Raw genomic sequence first — 23374 nt, forward strand, 5'->3', positions numbered from 1 at the left:
CCCAAGTTAAACAATTTAAAGGCAATGCTACTAAATACTAATTGAGTGTATGTAAACTTCTGACCCACTGGGAATGTTATGAAAGAAATTAAAGCTGAAATTAATCATTCTCTCTGCTATTATTCTGACATTTCACATTCTTAAAATAAAGTGGTGATCCTAACTGACCTAAAACAGGTAATTTTTACTAGGATTAAATGTCTGGAATTGTGAAAAACTGAGTTTAAATGTATTTGGCTAAGGTGTATGTAAACTTCCAACTTCAACTGTAGCAAACCCACCACATAACAGGCTAGTGCCACTCGTATCCAGAGAGCAGTTCTGATAATGAGTGGGATGAGTAACTGGCAAAAAAGAGTAATCAGGACTAGGGTTGCACATTTTGGGGAATATTCAGGAGGTGGAAACTTTCCGTGGGAATTAATGGGACTATATGGGAATTAACGTGGAAATATGCAAATTAATATTATACCATTTAAATGTAGATGTTTTTTTTACATTGGATATATTTACCATATCATATGGAGACAGAAACATAAACCTTTCTTATAAGTAGACATCATTTCAAATTATTAAATAAAAAAACAATTTAGTTACGAATTGAACATTAATTAAATGAGTTGACTCTTCACATGGGATGATTTCACTGAACAACAAAAGAAAGGCAATATTGAATGATCCATCGCATCTCCCAAAAACATTTTCAACATACATCTGTAAAATGATAGTATAGAAACTACAGCTTTGGTTGTCTTCCTCTCAGGCTTCCATGTCTTCTCCCTGGACCTCCTCAATGTCCACCTCTTGAAAATCAGACTGTGGCCTCATCTTCACTGTCATTTTCCAACCTTGTTGAGGATAGCTCCTTGTCAGACTCATAAAGACTCAAATTTGCCCGGATGACTACCAATTTTTCAACCCTTGTATTGGTCAGCCTGTTGCGTGCTTTGGTGTGTGTGTTCCCAAACAAGGACCAGTTGCACTCTGAGGCGGCTGATGTTGTTGGGACTTGGAGGATGATGAAGGCAACAGGGGAAAGCGCCTCAGATCCATAAAGTCCCTTCCACCAGGTGGCTGATGAGATATTTTGGCACGACTGCCATATTACATCTCCATCCCAAAGCCCTTGCTTGGAAGTGTACTTCGCCAGACTGCCAAGAACCTTGCCCTCATCCAGGCCAAGGGGGCGAGAAACGGTAGGGACACCATAGGCCTTGTTGATCTCTGCACCAGACAGGATGTTCTTGCCAGCATACTTGGGGTCCAACATGTAAGCTGTGGCGTGTATGAGCTTCAGGCAGAAGTCTTCACGCTTTTTGATGCATTTCAGGACTGCAGTATCCTCTGCTTGGAGCAACAGTGAAGTGGGCAATGCAGTATAGATGTCTTCTCTTACATCTGCAAGCAGAGTCTGAACATCAGACAGGATGACATTTGATTCCTTAATCCATGCAATGGCTACTGCTATAGGTTTCAGGCTGCTTACCACTCCCTCCCTCCCAAAATACATCATCCAGGAGGATCTTTTTTTTTTTTTCTTCTTTTTTTGGGGGGTGGATCAGCTTAATATTGCGGAAAGAATGTTGCTTCCAATGTAATTGTCTGCATCATTTCCAATCCCCCATATTTTTTTGAGTAAATATATATATCCATTCACGTATGCATACATATACACATATATACATACACATACCTACATAGACATACATACTTTTTTTAAAAAGAGTATACCTTTCTTATTATTCCCTGCAAACCCTACCACCGATCCCCCAATTGGAGTAAACTGATAAACATTTCTGTTTTTACCTTCAATTTATACATCTTATACACATTTTACAGACACAGTCTACTTTATAATAGTTCTCTCTTGTTTGTTCTTAGTCCTTCCTCTATTTCTGTTGTCCATCCAGTTTGATTTCCACTTGTAACTGTGCTATTTCACAATAGCTCCGCACCTATACACATTTCACAGATCCCGTATGCCCTACATTGTTTATCTTGTTATTAGTCCCACCCTTCAGCTCCACTCAACCTTTCCCATCTATCTTCCAACATCATCCATTTCGGATTTTTATTTGCCATATATTTTTCAACTGTGCTGTGATGCTTCACAAAAGATTTGAATCTTCCTATTCTCATAGCTTCCACGGATTGTAAATTAAAAATAAACATTTTTGCTAAAATAATTATTATATTATTGATTGATTGACTATGGCTTTTCAAATCCCCCAGTATTGCTATCTGTAGCGTTAGTTCTACGCAAATGCTGCAATTCTTCAACCATTCCTGGACCTGTGACCAAAAACGAGCTACATGCGGACAATACCAAAATAAATGGTCTAATGACTCAGCCTCCACAAGGTCATGTGACTCATCTTGGTTAATTGTTAGCCCTCACTATTATATATGTGCCAGGGTAAAGAGTCAGACGGCTACATAGTTGAGAGAGATAAGCCACACACAGCCTTAATTGAGTGTTAACTAAAACATTATACATCTCATTCAGTGGAGGCTCCTTAGAGGTGGTCCATCCTACTCAAGGAATTTCAGAATTGTTTTAATAATCCTTTTTAGATGAAACTATGCTAAATATATTCGTCACCAAATTACTGATTAATTATAACATACTGATTTGCAATGAAGGTCTAGAGCACTCTCTAGGGTAGCACCATGGTGTAGCCGGAGGAAAGCTATTTTCCGACCTCCTCTGGGTACATTGACTTCAATACAAAACCTAGGAGGCTCATGGTTCTCAACCCCTTCCATAGGCTTACACAGTAATTATGATGACTTCCGGAAGATGTCGTCCAACCTATCTGAGCTCTTGCAGCAAGAATTGACATGTCCATGCAATCAAAGGATCAGCGAATGAATCTAGTACTGAAAGCATAAGCTACAGCTAACTGGCACTGGAGTGCTTAAACTGTGGTCATTAGTTGACTCAAAAAGAGAAAGAAAGAATAGTTGAACAGTTCAATTAATTTCTTTAAAAATATTTATTTTTCATTTTATTTTTTTCTTCAACTTACTTAGCTAGCTAATGCAGCTAATTTAGCCTAAACAACAACCTGACTCAAACAGAGGATGCTATTTATGTTAGTTAGCTAGCTAAGGCTATCCAACACCGCAACTCCTCCAACTCAAGGTAAGCTTTCGGTTTTATTAATTTATTGCCACCAGGGCCCGTCGGTGTAACTGCTAGCTATACACTGTACTGCATGATAGTAAACCCACAAACCAATCCATGTGTACAAACACGTTAGTTCTAGTAGCTATGTTGACTATGACGTTAGCTAATATGGTGACAATGTTGTAGGTTGTGTAGCGGTTAGCAGTGATGGTATGAACGTTTGGCTTGGAGTTTTTTCCCCGCCTGTTCACAAACAGCTGTTGTGTGGTGCACTGAAGTCCACAAGTAAAGGGAAAAGGTGAGAGGAGAAGAGTGTGTTGATGTCAGAAGGAATTAGACAACGAACAAAGTGACGATGCTGTATGTGCCTGCTATGAAAGTCAACTGTGTGTGAAGGTGATCAGGAGTGTATTCATTCAGCCGATTTAGTTGCAAAACAGAACATTTTGCAACTGTTTGCATTAATGATTACACCCCAGATCAGCTAGATGCAAGCAAGAGTTTACAAGGCGGTATTGAATGTCTCACTGTCTGTCACCTTGATTACTCCAATTTGTCTCTCAACCTGTGCACCGACGTTATAAACTTTAATTTCTAGGCTAGGTTGTAAAATGGCACCAACCGCCACTGACCTCATTGTCAGATAAGTCTCATTCACATCAGTTGAAATGGCTCTGTTGAAATGTGTATGAGCAGGCTCTCTCTCGCTTTCTCAACCCTGAGCCTATTGGGTATGAAACTACCACCTTGTCACGTCTCAGCTGCAAGTTGCTAATTGCAGCAAGTGGGTAACGAAGTAATGAAGGTTGACTTAATTACTCAATTAAGGTAACTTGCGGCACATGCATTCAAGTCACAACAGTCACCTTGCACAAATGTCACCTCAGCTGTTTATTAAAGTGTAAAAAGGGTGTTTCAAATTGTAGGAATTTGTCTGCCATATAACAAACCTGCATGAATGATTCCATTTAGGGGAGTAAGATGTCTTTATAAAAAGTGTGACTTTTCCCTGTGGAAGTCATTGTGGAGAGAAACAGTAACAGGGTATGGTGGTGTGTGATCCCTCTCCTCAAACACACAGAGGTTAGGATAGCAGGATAACTCAGCTCCTCTCACTAACAAAACCAGTCAAACCTGACGGGCAAGAAATCAAGATAACTCATTCACAAACGCACGCACACAAATGATCTTTCTTTCAGTTGGGTGGATAGGGATGGTACTACAAGCAGAGAGAGAAACTGTAGCTGGAGACGTTTGGGACTTAGTGTCATGTTACTACATGCACAGTTAGACAAGACACTGCCATTATTTTCCCACAATATCCCAGAAGAGCCCTTATAGATTTCAAACACGATATGGACATCCAGTGAGTTGAGCTAGATTCAGTCTGAGCAGCAGGCTACAACTGAAAATCTCTTGCGGTGGAAACTGGGAAGACTTCAGTATGCAGATTCATATTTAGCAGGTAGAAAATTCAAAGCTCACAGATTGGGAAAGACAGGTGTAAGGGTATCTCCACATATACCAACATGGTCTCAGCATTTCGTATTATTCTGTACGTAAATCCGAGACACTCCATTTAGTATGATATGTTACATTTTGTATGGTATGTATTAATTTGTGGATGTCAATCATTAATTTTGTATGTTACTAATTACAATTTGTATGATATGTTACAGATTACAATTAAGGTTAGCTCGGTGGCTAGGTTTCTAACATTAGCCATCTGGCTAACATTAGCTAGGCTTGGGGTTAGGAGTTAGGTTAAAGGGTAATAAGTTGTTGCCAAGATGCTAATTATATATTTTTTTTAAGTTGTCCGTGATGAGATTCAAACACGCAACCTTTCGGTTGCTAGACGTTCACGTTATACGTCTACCCCTCCACACCAACCAACCACCCTCCCTTCATTTTTGCTTTAAGTAACCATACCAAACATAATTTATCATACAAAATGTCAGTGTCCCGGGTTTAAGTTTACTATGTTACGTCTAATCTGTGACCAGTCTGCATATACAGCTTAGCACACATGATCATAAATGACCAGGACAATGCTGACATGGGCCTTTGCAGACCTAAATAACAGTAATATCAGGAAGTAGGCATAGAAAGATGATTTTATATGTTCTACGTGCTTTTAGCTAGTCTCTTAATCACTGATACAATAGGTTTGAGGAAGAAGGCTCCCCCCACTGGGCAAAAACTAGTCATTCCAACAAAAAAATGTAATGTGATTTGTTTAACACTTTTTCGGTTACTACATGATTCCATGCGTGTTATTTCATAGTTTTGATGTCTTAACTATTAATTCTACAATGTAGAAATTAGTAAAAAAATAAAGAAAAACCATTGAATGAGTAGGTTTGTCCAAACTTTTCCCTTTTTTATTTTACCTTTATTTAACCAGGTAGGCTAGTTGAGAACAAGTTCTCATTTACAACTGCGACCTGGCCAAGATACTGGTACTGTATATTTATTATTTTCATGAGTAAGACACGTGGTTTTGGACACGTGTGAAGTTACACATGTACATTTTAGATGTGGTCACCCTAATTCCACCAGTGAAAACATTGCTACTGCAACATGCTAACACCATCTTTTCACATGTGAGGAGAAAAACCCCACATGTATTTCAACCCCACATGTGAATCTCCAATTCCACATGTGAAAGTGAGATTTTCACAGTTGGAGTTCTTACATCTGAACCTGCAAATTAGATTTTCACATGTGTACTTGCAATTCCACTTGCGAATGTTTTTTACATTTGAAACTGAATATCAGATTTTCACAAGAGAAAGTTAACATGTGAAACAGAAGCCTGTCAATTGAAACTGAACCCGATGGTTTGAATTGAAGTGAGAAAATAAGACTTTCACAGTGAGATGAACATGGTTGAAATGACATACTAAGGCATAACTAATGACTAGCACGAGGGAACAGTTCAAAGTGTTTAACTGTGGTTAAAGCCCCCATGCAGTTATTATTTTTTTTTTTTAATCATCACTGTATGTCTCATAAATCACTGTGTTTGTTTAATGAAAATAACTAAAAAGTATTGTTTTATCATTTATTTCCCTGACCCTCCTTTGAGCATTTCAAGGGCCAATCTGACCATGTAGGCATTAGGAAACAAATTTGAAGATATTTACATACACCGCCCTGATTGCCTGATAGGATAGTCGAGAGCCCACCCCCTTAGACCAATGACTGTTAATCTGGGTATTATAAATCACATCATTGTGACATCATGATGTTGGCTGAATGTTCCATCCCACCTGAACAGGCTGAAATTCAAGGCATTTTTTTCAAACAGTTCTAACACACAAAAATAATTATAATCTACATTTCAGAGTGTTATTTCAACCTCATAGTTTGGAAATATCAAAACAGGAAAATCAAGTGTTTAATTGCACTGCCCCTTTAACTGGATCAACACAGTGACAGTGTTCAACTGTGGTTAACAGGATCAAGGCCTACTGTAAATTGCTGTCTGGACACAGATACGCCAAACAGTCAATAAGCGCCGCCTTAAACGCAGACGAAAATAGAGCCCAGTGTGTAACTGTGGTTAACAGGATCAAGACAGTGGCAGTGTTCAACTTTAGTTCACAGGTTCAAGACAGTGACACAGTGTTTAACTGTGGTAAACGGGATCAAGACAGTGACACAGTGTTTAACTGTGGTAAATGGGATCAAGACAGTGACAGTGTTTAGCTGTGGTAAACGGGATCAAGACAGTGACACAGTATTTAGCTGTGGTAAACGGGATCAAGACAGTGACACAGTGTTTAGCTGTGGTAAACGGGATCAAGAAAGTGACACAGTGTTTAGCTGTGGTAAACGGGATCAAGACAGTGACAAAACCACATGCCTCCCCCTTGCCCACACTAAGTACTGGAAGAGAGATAATCTGTTTTATCCTATCTTCATTTTCTGGAAGACATTGATTTCAACTCCCTCTCCAACTAAACCTGCATGTCGCCTACCACCATTAGAGTGATGGAAAGTTTCTCCCAAATTCGCTGACTGTTATGGGTCATACAGTACTCTGCTTGCATAGTGGGTCAGACAGACAGGAATGACCAGTTTTAAAATACAAACACAGTGAGATTCTGAAAAAAGCTTTGTTGCAAGTCATACACACAAACACACACACCATCTTTCGCTCTTTTGATTATGTTGTCATGGTAACATGCCTGAATTTAAACAAGTTCCACTCTTCGACTGGGAGTCTTTTTCTACTTTGACAACGCTCTTTAAAATGTCATCACCTCCGCACTGATAACTTTGGCTTAAATAAACTCAGCAAAAAAAATAAACGTCCTCTCACTGTCAACTGCGTTTATTTTCAGCAAACTTATGGTGTAAATATTTATGAACATAACAAGATTCAACAACTGAGACAAACTGAACAAGTTCCACAGACATGTGGCGGGGGGGGGAGAGAATGGCCCTAGCCCTCACCCTCCGATCCAACCGGTCCCAGACGTGCTCAATGGGATTGAGAGCCGGGCTCTTCACTTGCCATGGCAGAACACTGACATTCCTGTCTTGCAGGAACTCACGCACAGAATGAGCAGTATGGCTGGTGGCATTGTCATGCTGGAGGGTCATGTCAGGATGAGCCTGCAGGAAGGGTACCACATGAGGGAGGAGGATGTCTTCCCTGTAACGCACAGCGTTGAGATTGCCTGCAATGACAACAAGCTCAGTCCGTTGATGCTGTGACACACCACCCCAGACCATGACGGAACCTCCACCACTAAATCGGTCCCGCTCCAGAGTACAGGCCTCGGTGTAACGCTCATTCCTTCGACGATAAATGCGAATCCGACCATGACCCCTGGTGAGACAAAACCGCAACTCATCAGTGAAGAGCACTTTTTGCCAGTCCTGTCTGGTCCAGTGACGGTGGGTTTGTGCCCATAGGTGACATTGGGCACAGCCCCTCTCAGCCTATTGCGGACAGTCTGAGCACTGATGGAGGGATTGTGCATTCCTGGTGTAACTCAGGCAGTTGTTGTTGCCATCCTGTACCTGTCCCCAGGTGTGATGTTCAGATGTACCGATCCTGTGCAGGTGTTGTTACACGTGGTCTGCTACTGCGAGGACAATCAGCTGTCCATCCTGTCTTAGGGGTCTCACAGTACGGACATTGCAATTTATAACCCTGGCCACATCTGCAGTCCTCATGCCTCCTTGCAGCATGCCTAAGGCACGTTCACGCAGATGAGCAGGGACCCTGGGCATCTTTCTTTTGGTGTTTTTCAGAGTCAGTAGAAAGGCCTCTTCAGTGTCCTAAGTTTTCATAACTGTGACCTTAATTTCCTACCGTCTGTAAGCTGTTAGTGTCTTAACGACCGTTCCACAGGTGCATGTTCATTAATTGTTTATGGTTCATTGAACAAGCATGGGAAACAGTGTTTAAACCCTTTACAATGAAGATGTGTGAAGTTATTTGGATTTTTACAAATTATCTTTGAAAGACAGGAGCCTGAAAAAGGACGTTTCTTTTTTTTCTGAGTTTAGTTCAGTGTTGTACACCAGTGGAGGCGGGTGGGAGGAGCTATAGGAGGACGGGCTCATTGTAATGGCTGGAATGGAATAAAAGGAAAGAACTCAAACATGTGGTTTCCAAATGTTTGATACCGTTCCAATAATTCCATTCCAACCATTACCTCCAGCCCGTCCAATAGCGCCGCCCACCAGCCTCCATTTTTGTAAACTCATAAGAAACACTGGCTGTATGCAGTCTAGAAACACTAAGATACAACATCAATCCTTATGGGTCCTGGTCAAAAGTAGTGCATTATATAGGGAATAGGGTGCCATTTACTTCCTTCAAAAAAGTAGTGAATTATATAGGGAATAGAGAGCCATTTGGCTACTTCTCCATCAGATCAGACCTAGGACATGAAAGCATTGATCATTCCAAATGAATGTTTTAATAGCACTGTGTCTGTTATGATAGCAACAAATATCTGTTATACGGTGGGTAATGAAAGTAACCACCCCGTTTCAAAATGTTCACCTTTTGTTGCCTTACAGCCTGAAATGAAAACTAAAATCAGACTTTATTTACACACATTAACCCACAATAGCCAGGTGAAAAGAATGTAATCTAAAAAAACCTCAGAAGATTAATTAAAGTAAAACACCCTATTTGGATAAGTGAACACCCCACCTTACAATTGCAAACTTGCTGAGGTATAACGATATGTCTGGCGAAAACCCAATAAATATTTCCAACCAAAGAACACCATGCCTACAGTAAAGCACAGCGGTGGCAGCATCCTGTTTTGGGGGTGTTTCTCTTCAGGAGGGACTGGAGCACTTGTCAGGATAGAAGGGAAAATGGACAGTGCAAAATTCACGTGCAATTTGACTGAGCTTGAACAATTCTGCAAGGAAGAATGCCCACATATTGCACAGTCTGGGTGTGCAAAGTTAGTAGAGACGTATTCAAAGAGACTCATTGCTATTATTCAAGCAAAAGGTGGTTCTGTTCATTTATCCAAGTAGGGTATTTTAATGTTTGAATTATAAATCATTTGAGGGTTTTTTTCTCACTTGGATATTGTGGCTTACTGTTTTGTAAATAAAGCTGGGGGGAAAAAGTCGCATTTTGTGTTTTCATTTGAGGCTGTAAGGCAACAAAATGTGAACATTTTGAATGGGGTTGGTGACTTTCTATACCCACTGTATGTGTGTACACACAGTAAATTCCTTCACATTCTTAACACAAAAATATTAATGTGCCATCATGTCCTAATGCCTCTGTAACAGTATAACTTTAAACCGTCCCCTCGCCCCGACACGGGCGCGAACCAGGGACCCTCTGCACACATCAACAACTGACACCCACGAAGCGTCGTTACCCATCGCTCCACAAAAGCCGCGGCCCTTGCAGAGCAAGGGGCAACCCTACTTAAAGTCTCAGAGCAAGTGACGTAACTGATTGAAATGCTACTAGCGCATACCCGCTAACTAGCTAGCCATTTCACATCCGTTACACTCACCCCCCTTTCAACCTCCTCCTTTTCCGCAGCAACCAGTGATCCGGGTCACGGCACCAATGTAACAGTATAACTTTAAACCGTCCCCTCGCCCCGACACGGGCGCGAACCAGGGACCCTCTGCACACATCAACAACTGACACCCACGAAGCGTCGTTACCCATCGCTCCACAAAAGCCGCGGCCCTTGCAGAGCAAGGGGCAACCCTACTTAAAGTCTCAGAGCAAGTGACGTAACTGATTGAAATGCTACTAGCGCATACCCGCTAACTAGCTAGCCATTTCACATCCGTTACACCTCCACATTAGAGAGTATGATGAATGACAGACTTAGCCTCTCCTCTATTTATTCAGGTTCAATGGGCAGCCAATAGAAAGCAATTGCGGCCTGCAGAGCAAGGCAGGCAATTTTATCCTTCAAGAAACACCCAAGTATCCCAAGTTGCACCTGCCAAGAGTGAGACAAGTGGAGCCACACAGAGCTAGCATATTCCTCATAGAAGAAAACTAGGAGGAATTAAAGGAATGCAATAGGCCAACCATCAAGAGATAATACAAAAAAAGTATATATTTGTAACTCAGGAAATTATTAACTTATTTGTGAAAATCCACTCCTATAAAATACTATCTTTACTCATCTAATGTACTGTGCGTTGGATCAACATTAATGTTTCCAAAACACATGCATGTGGTTTACAGATAGGGGAAATGAGAGACTGATAGATGCAAATAGGAAATGCGTCTCAAAGCAGATGTGAATATCACACCTGCATGTGCAGCAAGTTCCGTTTTACCATGAGAAAATGAAACATATCCTACTTTACTGTAGTCTACTTTTAGTAACAGACAAGAAACTATGTTCAGGTTAAAAGTATCTGAGATATACTTGTTATTCTCTTTGAAGGCTCTTTATTGGCATATAGGCTGCACCTGTATTTCATCGGCACTACCGTCTGTGTCCAGCTCTCCAATGTAGTACTGTTCCATCCACCGACTTGCGTTCTCCGAGTGCCGGTGTGGGGGCCCCTCCATCTCCGTCCTGATATCATTCCCTGACCGGCTTAATATCAGAGCCTCTCCACCCGGGTGAATACGAAGGAATCCCGTCACATCATAAATTCTCGTCCCCGTTAATACCCAACATGAGTTTTTAGTGGAATGATTGGCTACCTCCTTCTCAGAGAAAATCCGAGGTGATTCCGATGGAGACATTTCGATGTTGAAGTATGCACAAAAAAATAACTAAAGGAGTGGGTACAAGCCCCCTTGGCATGCCGACTGACCGCGTACTGACTTCTAGCTCGTCTCAGCACTGACTGATTTTACCCGATCAACTAATTTACATATCATGAATTATTCATTGCTCAAGACTGCTCTAAGCTCAGCATTTCATCTACCTGTTGCGCGCTAGCTTTTTACCTCCAATGTTTACAGCTATAATATAATTATTCCAACGTTAATTAGGGGTTGAAGCCAGCGTAGCTGGGTGAAATGCTATTGTATTTGTTGGCGTTCATTGTTAGGGGTTCAAGCAGAAAATCTGGTGAAACCATATTGCATTTGTTGGCGTTCATTATTATTCATCTTCTTCTGCCAAGGAAAACTGACATGAACATTCCCGTAAAATAATTTCTATGATGATGCAAAATCGCATGATGGTAAAGGGCCATTGGCCATATCCGCTCATGCAATGCCATGCCAATTGGCTGTATGGTGGCGCTATAACAAGCAATTGAAAATGCAAACTTTGAAAGGTCACGTCCCACCTGGTGTGACATATAGTCCATAAATTCGGCACTTCTCCTCCGCAGGGAAATAATTTGCCTCAAGGACCTATAAGGTCTGCCATGATGGATTTTCCACGATTTTGAATTTTGTGAAAACCACATAAAATGCTACTCCTCTAGCACCGATCTGCAAGAAACTTCATATGTGGCATCTATGGACCAAACTCTCTCAACGCATTTTCCAGACTATTACCTCGAACAACATGGCCGCTACTGACCAATAAAAATGAACGTGGGCGTGGTCTGACACATAAGCGCATATAAATCATACATGAATATTCATATTGTAACAAAACTGGTTATATCCAAATGCTGTCAAGACTCAACAAATGCAAGCACATTCAGATCAACCACACGGTGGCGCTATAATGGGCACATATTTGTGTGCTTTAACCATTTGTACATTGTTACAACACTGTATATATTTAATATGACACTTGTAATGTCTTTATTGTTTTGAAACTTCTGTATGTGTAATGTTTACTGTTAATTCGTTTTGTTTGTTTCACTTTTGTGTATTGTCTACCTCACTTGCTTTGGCAATGTTAACACATGTTTCCCATGCCAATAAAGCCCCTTGAATTGAATTGAATTGAATTTACATATCTTGATCAGTTTGACTCAAAATGCTGGAATTTGTCACACATGCTCAGAGATATGAGTAGTATGCTTAAGTTTGGCCGCATGGTGGCACTGTTGGGCAGGAAAAAACATGAATGCAAGCACATTGGCTCATAGCGGCCAGTATGTTCGAGTTATGGTAAATGGTGTAAATTTTTCTACATTTAAAAAAAACATCTTCTCAGAGACCACTAAACCGATCTCTCTAAAACTTGTAGTACAGTATAAATTGCAAGATCTTTAACTGCATTGTAAATTAAGTTGATATCTTTAACGTTATGGCCCATGTGAGCAATTGAAGTTGAGTAAGTTTGGGCCTGACAATTCAAGTCATTCTTGGAGGGCAGTGGTGTAGTGGAGGGTATGTGCAGGTATGTGGCCCTTATACCCACTTGTACTGAAAAAATACAAATATAACACGTAAAGTGTTGGTCCCATGTTTCAGGAGCTGAAATAAAAGATCCCAGAAATGTTCCATTCACACAAAAAGCTTATTTCTCAAATGTTGTGCACACATTTGTTTAAATCCCTGTTCATGAACATTTCTCATTTGCCAAGATAATCCATCCACCTGACAGGTGTGGCATATCAAGAAACTGATTAAACAGCATGATCATTACACAGGTGCACCTTGTGCTGGGGACAACAAACAGCCACTCTAAAATGTGCAGTTTTTTCACACAACACAAAGCCACAGATGTCTCAGATTTTGAGGGATTGTGCAATTGGCATGCTGACTGAAGGAATGTAAACCAGAGCTGTTGCCAGAGAATTTAATGTTAATTTCTATACCATAAGCCAGCCCCGGAACTTCACTCCCGACTTCTTCACCTGGGGGATCGTCTGAGACCAGCCACCCGGACAGTTGTTGAAACTGAAGAGTATTTCTGTCTGTAATAAAGCCCTTTTGTTGGGAAAAACGAATTCTGATTGGCTGGGCCTGGCTCTCAAGTGCATGGGCCTATGCCCTCCCAGGCCCACCCATGGCTGCCCCCATTTCCAGTCGTGTGAAATCCATAGATTAGGGCCTAATTTATTTATTTCAATTGACTGATTTCCTTATATGAACTGTAACTAAGTAAAATCATTTAAATGTATTTTTTGTCCAGTATATTTTTCAGTGTGCACTGTGTACTCAGTTCTTAATCCCCATGATGTGTATCAAAGTAGTGTACTTCCTGCTGAACGTGGAACGAGGGAGAACTTGTTTAGTTCTATTGGAAAGTTTTTAAAGTCTCTGAAAAATTATTCTATTGAACATGTTTTGTTACTAGCTAGCTACCTTTTGAGTTTGGATACCGTGACGTGGTTGGCATCCGTTGATGGGACCGCTGTGATCTGTCCGGGGATCCTGCTGACCAATGGTCAGATGAGCTGCTTGGCATAGCAGCTAGCCTAGCTGCCACGGTTAGCTGCCTATCAAGCTAGTGGGGTTTCCTTGAGGGCTTGAACTCAGCCTGTGACGCGGTTAACCCTTGTGGCTGGGACCGCGGGTTGTCCCGGGCTTTAAATTGTCTAGAATCCCTGCTGTTTGTTGTTATTTCCATCTTCACTGCGACCTGGCCTTTCTGGAACTGCGAGGGGTAACAGCATAGCCTGCATTGGTACCATGACAAAAACCAAAGCCGGTGGGAGTACTGTTGAGGACAGTGGTGTCTCTCTATCATAGGTGAAGGATCCTCTAATCAAACAAAAATAGTTCCACAAGCAGTTGTTACAACAAGAAAATAGATTCAAGAGTTGTGTCCAAATACTGGTCGAGTCAACAAATAAAATAATGGACAACCTGACCAGAGAGGTCCCGGACCTGAAGAACAATTTGCAGTTCTTCCAGGGTCTGCTCGATGAGTTTAAACAGGAAAACGGCAAGATGACAGCAATCTGTAAGTCATTGAGAGGACATCAGTTCTGTACTTGAATCCATGATAACAATGACGGAGAAATCAGGGACAATCAAGACGGAACAACATTCTTGTGGACGGAATTGCAGAATCTCCATATGAGATCTGGATGTAGTCGGAGGGCAAAGTGAGGGAAATTATTTTGGAGAAACTTAAGATGGACTACAGGAAGATTGAGCTGTAGCGCACCCACAGGCTGATAGTGGTCAAGTTCCTAAGGTTCAAGGACAAGGTAACTGTAATGGAAAGAGCAAAGAACTTGAAAGGACATTTTCCTCAACGAGGACTATCTGGAAGCTTTGCTCAAAAAGAGAAAATAACTTATCCCGGCCATGAAAGCTGCTAGAGCACGTGAGGACATTGCTTACATCTGCTATGACAGGCTCATTGTCCACTCTCCCTCCCAAAAGCCTAGAAGGGATGAGAAAGCCAAGCCTATGGGTTTGTTGCTTCAATCCCACAGCACACACACACACTTACTCACACCAACTGATTAATGGACTGTTGAATGTTTTTGCTTTGTTTCTCTTGCTGTGTTTGTTATTTTCCATATTACATCTGTCTCTGATAAGCTACCCAGGAAAGGGCTGAAAAAAGTCCATGTTATTATATGTAGTCTTAGAAATAAGGTTCATGAAATCAATAACTTGCTAACATCAGATAACATTCATACGTTGACCTTTTCTGATACTCACCTCGATAATTCCTTTGATGATACAGCAGTAGCAATACAGGATGTAACACCTAAAGAAGAGACACATGATTATGGTGGCGGTGAGGCTGTATACAGTGGGGGAAAAAGTATTTAGTCAGCCACCAATTGTGCAAGTTCTCCCACTTAAAAAGATGAGAGAGGCCTGTAATTTTCATCATAGGTACACTTCAACTATGACAGACAAAATGAGAAGAAAAAAAATCCAGAAAATCACATTGTAGGATTTTTAATTAATGAATTTGCAAATTATGGTGGAAAATAAGTATTTGGTCACCTACAAACAAGCAAGATTTCTGGCTCTCACAGACCTGTAACTTCTTCTTTAAGAGGCTACTCTGTCCTCCACTCGTTACCTGTATTAATGGAACCTGTTTGAACTTGTTATCAGTATAAAAGACACCCGTTCACAACCTCAAACAGTCACACTCCAAGCTCCACTATGGCCAAGACCAAAGAGCCGTCAAAGGACACCAGAAACAAAATTGTAGACCTGCACCAGGCTGGGAAGACTGAATCTGCAATAGGTAAGCAGCTTGGTTTGAAGAAATCAACTGTGGGAGCAATTATTAGGAAATGGAAGACATACAAGACCACTGATAATCTCCCTCGATCTGGGGCTCCACGCAAGATCTCACCCCGTGGGGTCAAAATGATCACAAGAACGGTGAGCAAAAATCCCAGAACCACACGGGGGACCTAGTGAATGACATGCAGAGAGCTGGGACCAAAGTAACAAAGCCTACCATCAGTAACACACTACGCCTCCAGGGACTCAAATCCTGCAGTGCCAGACGTGTCCCCCTGCTTAAGCCAGTATATGTCCAGGCCCGTCTTGAATTTACTAGAGAGCATTTGGATGATCCAGAAGAAAATTGGGAGAATGTCATATGGTCAGATGAAACCAAAATAGAACTTTTTGGTAAAAACTCAACTCGTCGTGTATGGAGGACAAAGAATGCTGAGTTGCATCCAAAGAACACCATACCTACTGTGAAGCATGGGGGTGGAAACATCATGCTTTGGGGCTGTTTTTCTGCAAAGAGACCAGGACGACTGATCCGTGTAAAGGACAGAATGAATGGGGCCATGTATCGTGAGATTTTGAGTGAAAACCTCCTTCCATCAGCAAGGGCATTGAAGATGAAACGTGGCTGGGTCTTTCAGCATGACAATGATCCCAAACACACCGCCAGGGCAACGAAGGAGTGGCTTCGTAAGAAGCATTTCAAGGTCCTGGAGTGGCCTAGCCAGTCTCCAGATCTCAACCCCATAGAAAATCTTTGGAGGGAGTTGAAAGTCCGTGTTGCCCAACAACAGCCCCAAAACATCACTGCTCTAGAGGAGATCTGCATGGAGGAATGGGCCAAAATACCAGCAAAAGTGTGTGAAAACCTTGTGAAGACTTACAGAAAACGTTTGACCTCTGTCATTGCCAACAAAGGGTATATAACAAAGTTTTTAGATAAACTTTTGTTATTGACCAAATACTTATTTTCCACCATAATTTGCAAATAAATTCATAAAAAATCCTACAATGTGATTTTCTGGATTTTTTTTCTTCTCATTTTGTCTGTCATAGTTGAAGTGTACATATGATGAAAATTACAGGCCTCTCTCATCTTTTTAAGTGGGAGAACTTGCACAATTGGTGGTTGACTAAATACTTTTTTGCCCCACTGTATATTCAAAGCCATATCCCTGTAATGCTTAGAGAAGATCTCATGTCAAGTGTTATTGAAGTGTTGTGGTTGCAGGTTCACATGCCTCATCTAAGCCTATTATTTTGGGGTGTTGCTATAGGCCACAGTCAGTATCTAAATAAAGTGTGTGAAATGCTTGAAAGTGTACGTGGTGTAAGTGGGCAAACTTAGCCAGGAAATGCCAACAACGAACAGTGAGCCATCGTATTCATGCAAAAAATATCAAATAATGAAAGAAAAACATTGTAAGTTTGAATTTTGTAAAGTTAGTTTGGGAGAAGTGTAACATTATTGTTATCAATCAATAATGACAAACCTCTTGGCATTGATAATTTAGATGGAAAGCTACTGAGGATGATATGACCACTCCTATCTGTCATATCTTTAATCTGAGTCTAGAGGAAGGAGTTTGTCCTCAGGCCTGGAGGGAAGTCAGCCATTCCGCTACCCAAGAGTGGTAAAGCAGCCTTTACTGGTTCTAAGGGGTTTTGGAAAAAATTGTGTTTGACCAAATACAATGCTATTTTTCTGTAAACAAACTGACAACAGACTTTCAGCATGCTTATAGAGAAGGGCACTCAACATGTACTGCACGGACACAAATGACTGATGATTGGTTCAAATAAATTGATAATAAAAAGATTGTGGTAGCTATACTGTTAGATTTCAGTGCAGCCTTTAATATTATTGGCCATAACCTCTTGTGGAGAAAACGTAGGTTTTATGGCTTTTCAACCTCTGCCATATCGTGGATTCTGAGCAATCTAATATAATTCAGGGGGTTTTCTTTAATGGAAGCCTCTCTAATGTCAAACATATAGGGTGTTGTGTACCACAGGGCAGCTCACTATGCCCTCTATTATTTTATATTTTTTATCAATGACCTGCCACTGGCATTAAACACAGCCTGTGTGTCCATGTATGCTGATGACTCAACTATATACACTACCAGTCAAAGGTTTGGACACACCTACTCATTCAAGGGTTTTTCTTTATTTTTTATTATGTTCTACAATGTGTAATAATAGTGAAGACATCAAAACTATGAAATAACACATATGGAATCATAAAAGTGAAAGTAGCCACCCTTTGCCTTAATGACAGCTTTGCACACTCTTGGAATTCTCTCAACCAGCTTCATGAGGAATGCTTTTCCAACAGTCTTGAGGGAGTTCCCACATATGCTGAGCACTTGTTGGCAGCTTTTCCTTTACTCTGCGGTCCAACTCATCCCAAGCCATCTCAATTGGGTGAGGTCAGGTGATTGTGGAGGCCAGGTCATCTGATGCAGCACTCCATCACTCTCCTTGGTCAAATAGCCCTTACACAGCCTGGAGATATATTTTGGGTCAATGTCCTGTATGAGAAACAAATGATAGTCCCACTTAGCACAAACCAGATGGGATGGCGTATTGCTGCAGAATGCTGTGGTAGCCATGCTGGTTAAGTGTGCCTCAAATTCTAAATAAATTACAGACAGTGTCACCAGCAAAGCACCCCCACACCATCTACACAGTGCTTCACAGTGGGAACCACACATGCAGATATCATCTGTTCGCCTACTTTGCATCTCACAAAGACACAGCGGTTGGAACCAAAAATCTCACATTTAGACTCATCAGACCAAAGGACAGAATTCCACCGGTCTAATGTCCTTTGCTCGTGTTTCTTGGCCCAAGCAAGTCTCTTCTTCTTATTCGTGTCCTTTAGTAGTGGTTTCTTTGCAGGAAATCGACCATGAAGGCCTGATTCACGCAGTCTCCTCTGAACAGTTGATGTTGAGATTTGTCTGTTACTTGAACTCTGTGAAGCATTTATTTGGGCTGCAATCTGAGGTGCAGTTAACTCTAATAAACTTATCCTCTGCAGCAGAGGTAACTTTGGGTCTTCCTTTCCTGTGGCGGTCCTCATGAGATCCAGTTTCATCATAGCGCTTGATGGTTTTTGCAACTGCATTGGAGGAAACTTTCAAAGTTCTTGAAATTTTCCGCATTGACTGACCTTCATGTCTTAAAGTAATGATGGACTGTTGTTTCTCTTTGCTTATTTGAGCTGTTCTTTGAAATGCAAATGACATTGACAGCTATATGCATCCATAGATAGTAACAGAGAACCATAGTAATTTGGAAACACTTGTGAACGTAACCAAGAGTAAGGAAATGGTTGTGGACTACAGGAAAAGGAGGACAGAGCACGTCCCCATTCTCATCAACGGGGCTGTAGTGGAGCAGGTTGAGAGCTTCAAGTTCCTTGGTGTCCACATCAACAACAAACTAGAACGGTCCAAACACACCAAGACAGTCGTGAAGAGGGCACGACAAAGCCTATTCCCCCTCAGGAAACTATAAAGATTTGTCATGGGTCCTGAGATCCTCAAAAGGTTCTACAACTGCAACATCGAGAGCATCCTGACTGGTTGCATCACTGCCTGGTACGGCAATTGCTCGGCCTCTGACCGCAAGCCACTACAGAGGGTAGTGTGTACGGCCCAGTACATCACTGGGGCAAAGCTGCCTGCCATCCAGGACCTCTACAGCAGGCGGTGTCAGAGGAAGGCCCTAAAAATTGTCAAAGACCCCAGCCACCCCAGTCATAGACTGTTCTCTCTACTACCGCATGGCAAGCGGTACCGGAGTGCCAAGTCTAGGACAAAAATGCTTCTCAACAGTTTTTACCGACAAGCCATAAGACTCCTGAACAGGTAATCAAATGGCTACCCAGACTATTTGCATTGTGTGCCCCCCACCCCCCCCCCCCCACCCCTCTTTTACGCTGCTGCTACTCTCTGTTTATCATATGTGCACAGTCACTTTAACAATACATTCATGTACATACTACCTCGATTGGGCCGGCCAACCAGTGCTCCCACACATTGGCTAACCGGGCTATCTGCATTGTGTCCCGCCACCCACCACCCGTTAACCCCTCTTTTACGCTACTGCTACTCTCTGTTCATCACATATGATCATATATGCATAGTCACTTTAACCATATCTACATGTACATACTACCTCAATCAGCCTGACTAACCGGTGTCTGTATGTAGCCTCGCTACTGTATATAGCCTGTCTTTTTACTGTTGTTTTATTTCTTTACTTACCTATTGTTCACCTGATACCTTTTTTGCACTATTGGTTAGAGCCTGTAAGTAAGCATTTCACTGGTTGTATTTGGCACACGTGACAAATAAACTTTGATTTGATTTGAATATGGAATAAAAAAACTTCATAATCAGGTGTTGACGTAATTTCACATTATTTAATAATAATAAAAACTGATTACATTAATAATATGTCTTGTTTTTAATAAAAGAATAACAATACAGACATTATTGAATAAAGCATACTTCAAATTTCCATAAAGGCAGTTAGCTACAGTACACTTGACAGGTGACACCACTACACTGTTCCATCTCAAAGCAGCATAATGAACCATTGAGAGTGTGATTCACTTTGTTCTTCACAGGAATGCAGATTGTGAACCCTGGGTGACCCTCAGTTGTAATTCCTTGATTCCTCATGTCCTCTCTCCTTTCCCCCTTCTCAAAATGTACATTTTGTACATTTCTAGAAGGAGACAAGGAAATGGACATACGGGATCAAGGAAAGACAAAACGAGATCCACCACTTGTGTTCTTGGGAGGGGTGGTAGAGGGCGGGTTCACCTGGGGGCGTGTGGGAGAGGGGCGGGCCGTTGCAGGCTAAACATTACCCCACTGGACGAGTGTTGAGACGGCTCCACCTCTTTGATGTTCATGGCTGGCTTGTAGAGCTCCTCTGCTTTCTCAAAGTCAAAGCTGGGGGAAAGAGAGGGAGTCGGCAGGAGAGGAAGATGGACAGAGAAGAGAGAAAACAAGGATCATAAAGAGATATGGGCTTGATAACAATGATGATGTTCAGCTCATAGTACTGTATATACTGTATGAACAATAAGACTGCGTTTGTGTGTGTGTGTGTTTGTGTTAAACCGCTCGAGTCACACAAAATGGAATATAATGTTGCGAATAAGTTAAGGATGACACAATTTCATGTGACAAACATCTAAAGACCAGCATCACTGTAATGAGAGCATTTCCATTTAAAAATATTACATATTTGGTTTTTTTTGGAGCTTTTGTTCATGTTTTTTTTTGACACCCCCATACTGCACAACGTTGGGGTAGGTTGGTTGGGGTAGGATTTGCGAAAACATGTGAAAATGCAAAAAAAACTGTCTGTACACTTCTATAGCATGCCATTTACCCCAAAAATACAGATTTGATTGTAAAAAAAGTTAACTTCTCCTTTAAAAATAAAAAATTTACTTTAAAAAAATGTTTTGTCTAGGACAGGGATTATATGCAACAGCCCTCAGGTGGCCGTTAGAAACGTTTCATCTTCTCAACCTACTCTGTGTTTGTAGAGCTTGGCCAGGTGTTAGGATGTAGGCCAGGGAGGGGTGGTCAGGAGACAGGGCTCTCATCCTGATGTCCACGGCTCGCTCATACATGTCCTCTGCAGTCTCGTACTCTCTCCTCTCTGTGTGTAGGGCAGCTAGATTGTTGAGGGACTGGGCACAGTCCTGGTAGTCCGGCCCCAACCTGCATTGACGCATCTCCAGAGAATGGGTCAGGCACACTTTGGCTGCCCTGGAAAACACAGCAGAGATGGACACAGAACATTAAGTCCCCTATTTAGGTGATTTTGAGCCGTTCTAGACCGGTTCTGACCAACATTTGTGTGTACAGAGCGCTCTGTGAGGGGTGCAACATTAATTCCTGTGCACTCCTTGACAGTTCTGATTGTTACGCTTCGCATTCCGTTCTTGCAGTTTATGAAATCTGACACCTAATTTGCAAAGGGAGTGACACGTCACATTTTCTGGCCTATCCAGACAAAGGTTTGAACTCCCCTGTCTTTGAACCTCGCAGCTCCGCTTACAATATGGCATATGAAACAGGAGAGGAGACTCTTGTGATTAAAGCAGTCTCATCTCGCTGTGATACTCTCAGATGGATTTAGAGATCTCAACATGAAAAAATACAAAATAATGTCAGAGAAGACATAAGACCATTTTCTCTTGGTCACAGAGGGATAAAATCACCTCGTGCTTAAAGCTGAAGTTGTAACGAGTCAGCAGGCATTTGAATGGCATCTAGGCAGAAAATACTCTGTCATTAGTTATATGAAATGTTGCCAATTTTGTACTGTCACTAAATATGATCATATTTGTTTCAAAGTTAGAAGAAAGGTAAAATATTATAATCCATTTTAGAATAAGGCTGTAACGTAACAAAATTTTGAAAAAGTGAAGGGGTCTGAATACTTTCCGAATGCACTGTAACTTACTGTATGTATCCTTAAACTAATCTATGCCAAGTTCACGAGGCCACTGATGATGTGAGGCCCCAAACAATTGCCTGAGTTGCCTAATGATAAGTCCCTACTGCGTGGTGTGGTCATACTGGGGATCTTCTCACAGTCCAGACAGGGCCCACTGCTTCTGAAGCGGTAGCCTGGTTTACAGCTGCACAGTGCACACATTATTACGCTTGGTGAAACAGCGAGACACATACTCCAGCTCTACAACACAACACCCCACAAGACACACACACGTCATGACTATTTCATTTTCACAATGATCTTTTTGATTCTAAAAGGAGCTGTGAAAACTAATTATAAACATGGAGGGGGCATTGCACTCTGAAAACTCATCCATGCAGTCAGTTTCATAACAATTCAAGAGTCTCCCAGTAGGTGGCAGAAGAAGAGGAGAGGATCGGAAGTTGTTTCCTCACCCATACAGATGTAGGATCTCTTTTATTGCCGAGAATTTTCCTGTACAGCAGGAAATGCAAACTTGTAGTGTATTCTAGGTTTAAAAATAATTTTAAAGTTTGTAATTTCTACTTTAGAATGTCAGACTTGATTTGCCCTAATGAGAAATGTATTAACCCCTACAAAAATGTCCATTACTTATAATCTGCATAATAATTCACATTTGCTGTTGCTGCAGGATTATTTTCCCGCTGTAGCAAACTGGCTCGAATTAAGATCCTACATCTGTACAGTACCATGCATTAGGTATGGAAATTAACCAGCCATTCATTAAGATGAAAATTAACCAGGAATCTTCTTGGAGGATTTTTCCATTACTTAAAGAGAGTCTCTGGTACTTGTGTACGTTTTAGCCAGTAGTTCTGAAAGTAGTACTCACGAGCGAAAAGGTGTCCCCAAAAATTGCTATTACATCACATGTATAGATTTGTGCACCAAGTCATTGCTCTCTCTGCTGTGTCCACTGAGCCCCACGTGGGGGTGGGGGGGGGGGGGGAATGACGAGACACAGCTTCAAGAAAACGGTCACTTTCAAACTATGGATTGCATGGCTAATTGAGGTAAGACAGTAATTTTGCTCATAGATTATGGATGTCTAAACTACACATTGACATATCCAACCCAAATGGGAGGTTTAAAAAATACTTTATTTGTCGCCAAATTACCAGAGTATGTCTGTAATTGAGCTT

The 23374-nt window shown here is 41.4% G+C and overlaps 1 protein-coding gene across 1 annotated transcript in view; it reads right to left on the reverse strand.

Annotated features, from left to right (window-relative positions):
• LOC129867184 (fatty acid 2-hydroxylase-like) overlaps positions 1–11793 on the reverse strand; it is a 33133-nt gene extending 21340 nt beyond the window's left edge. Inside the window, exon 1 of the mRNA XM_055940412.1 lies at positions 11076–11793. Within this exon, the coding sequence (XP_055796387.1) occupies positions 11076–11357 (282 nt within the window). The 5' untranslated portion in view covers positions 11358–11793. The remainder of the gene's footprint in view (positions 1–11075) is intronic.
• Between the last annotated feature and the right edge of the window lie 11581 nt (positions 11794–23374).

The sequence above is a fragment of the Salvelinus fontinalis genome, chromosome 12 (genome assembly GCF_029448725.1).
Source record: "Salvelinus fontinalis isolate EN_2023a chromosome 12, ASM2944872v1, whole genome shotgun sequence".
In the NCBI taxonomy this organism is placed as follows: Eukaryota; Metazoa; Chordata; class Actinopteri; order Salmoniformes; family Salmonidae; genus Salvelinus; species Salvelinus fontinalis.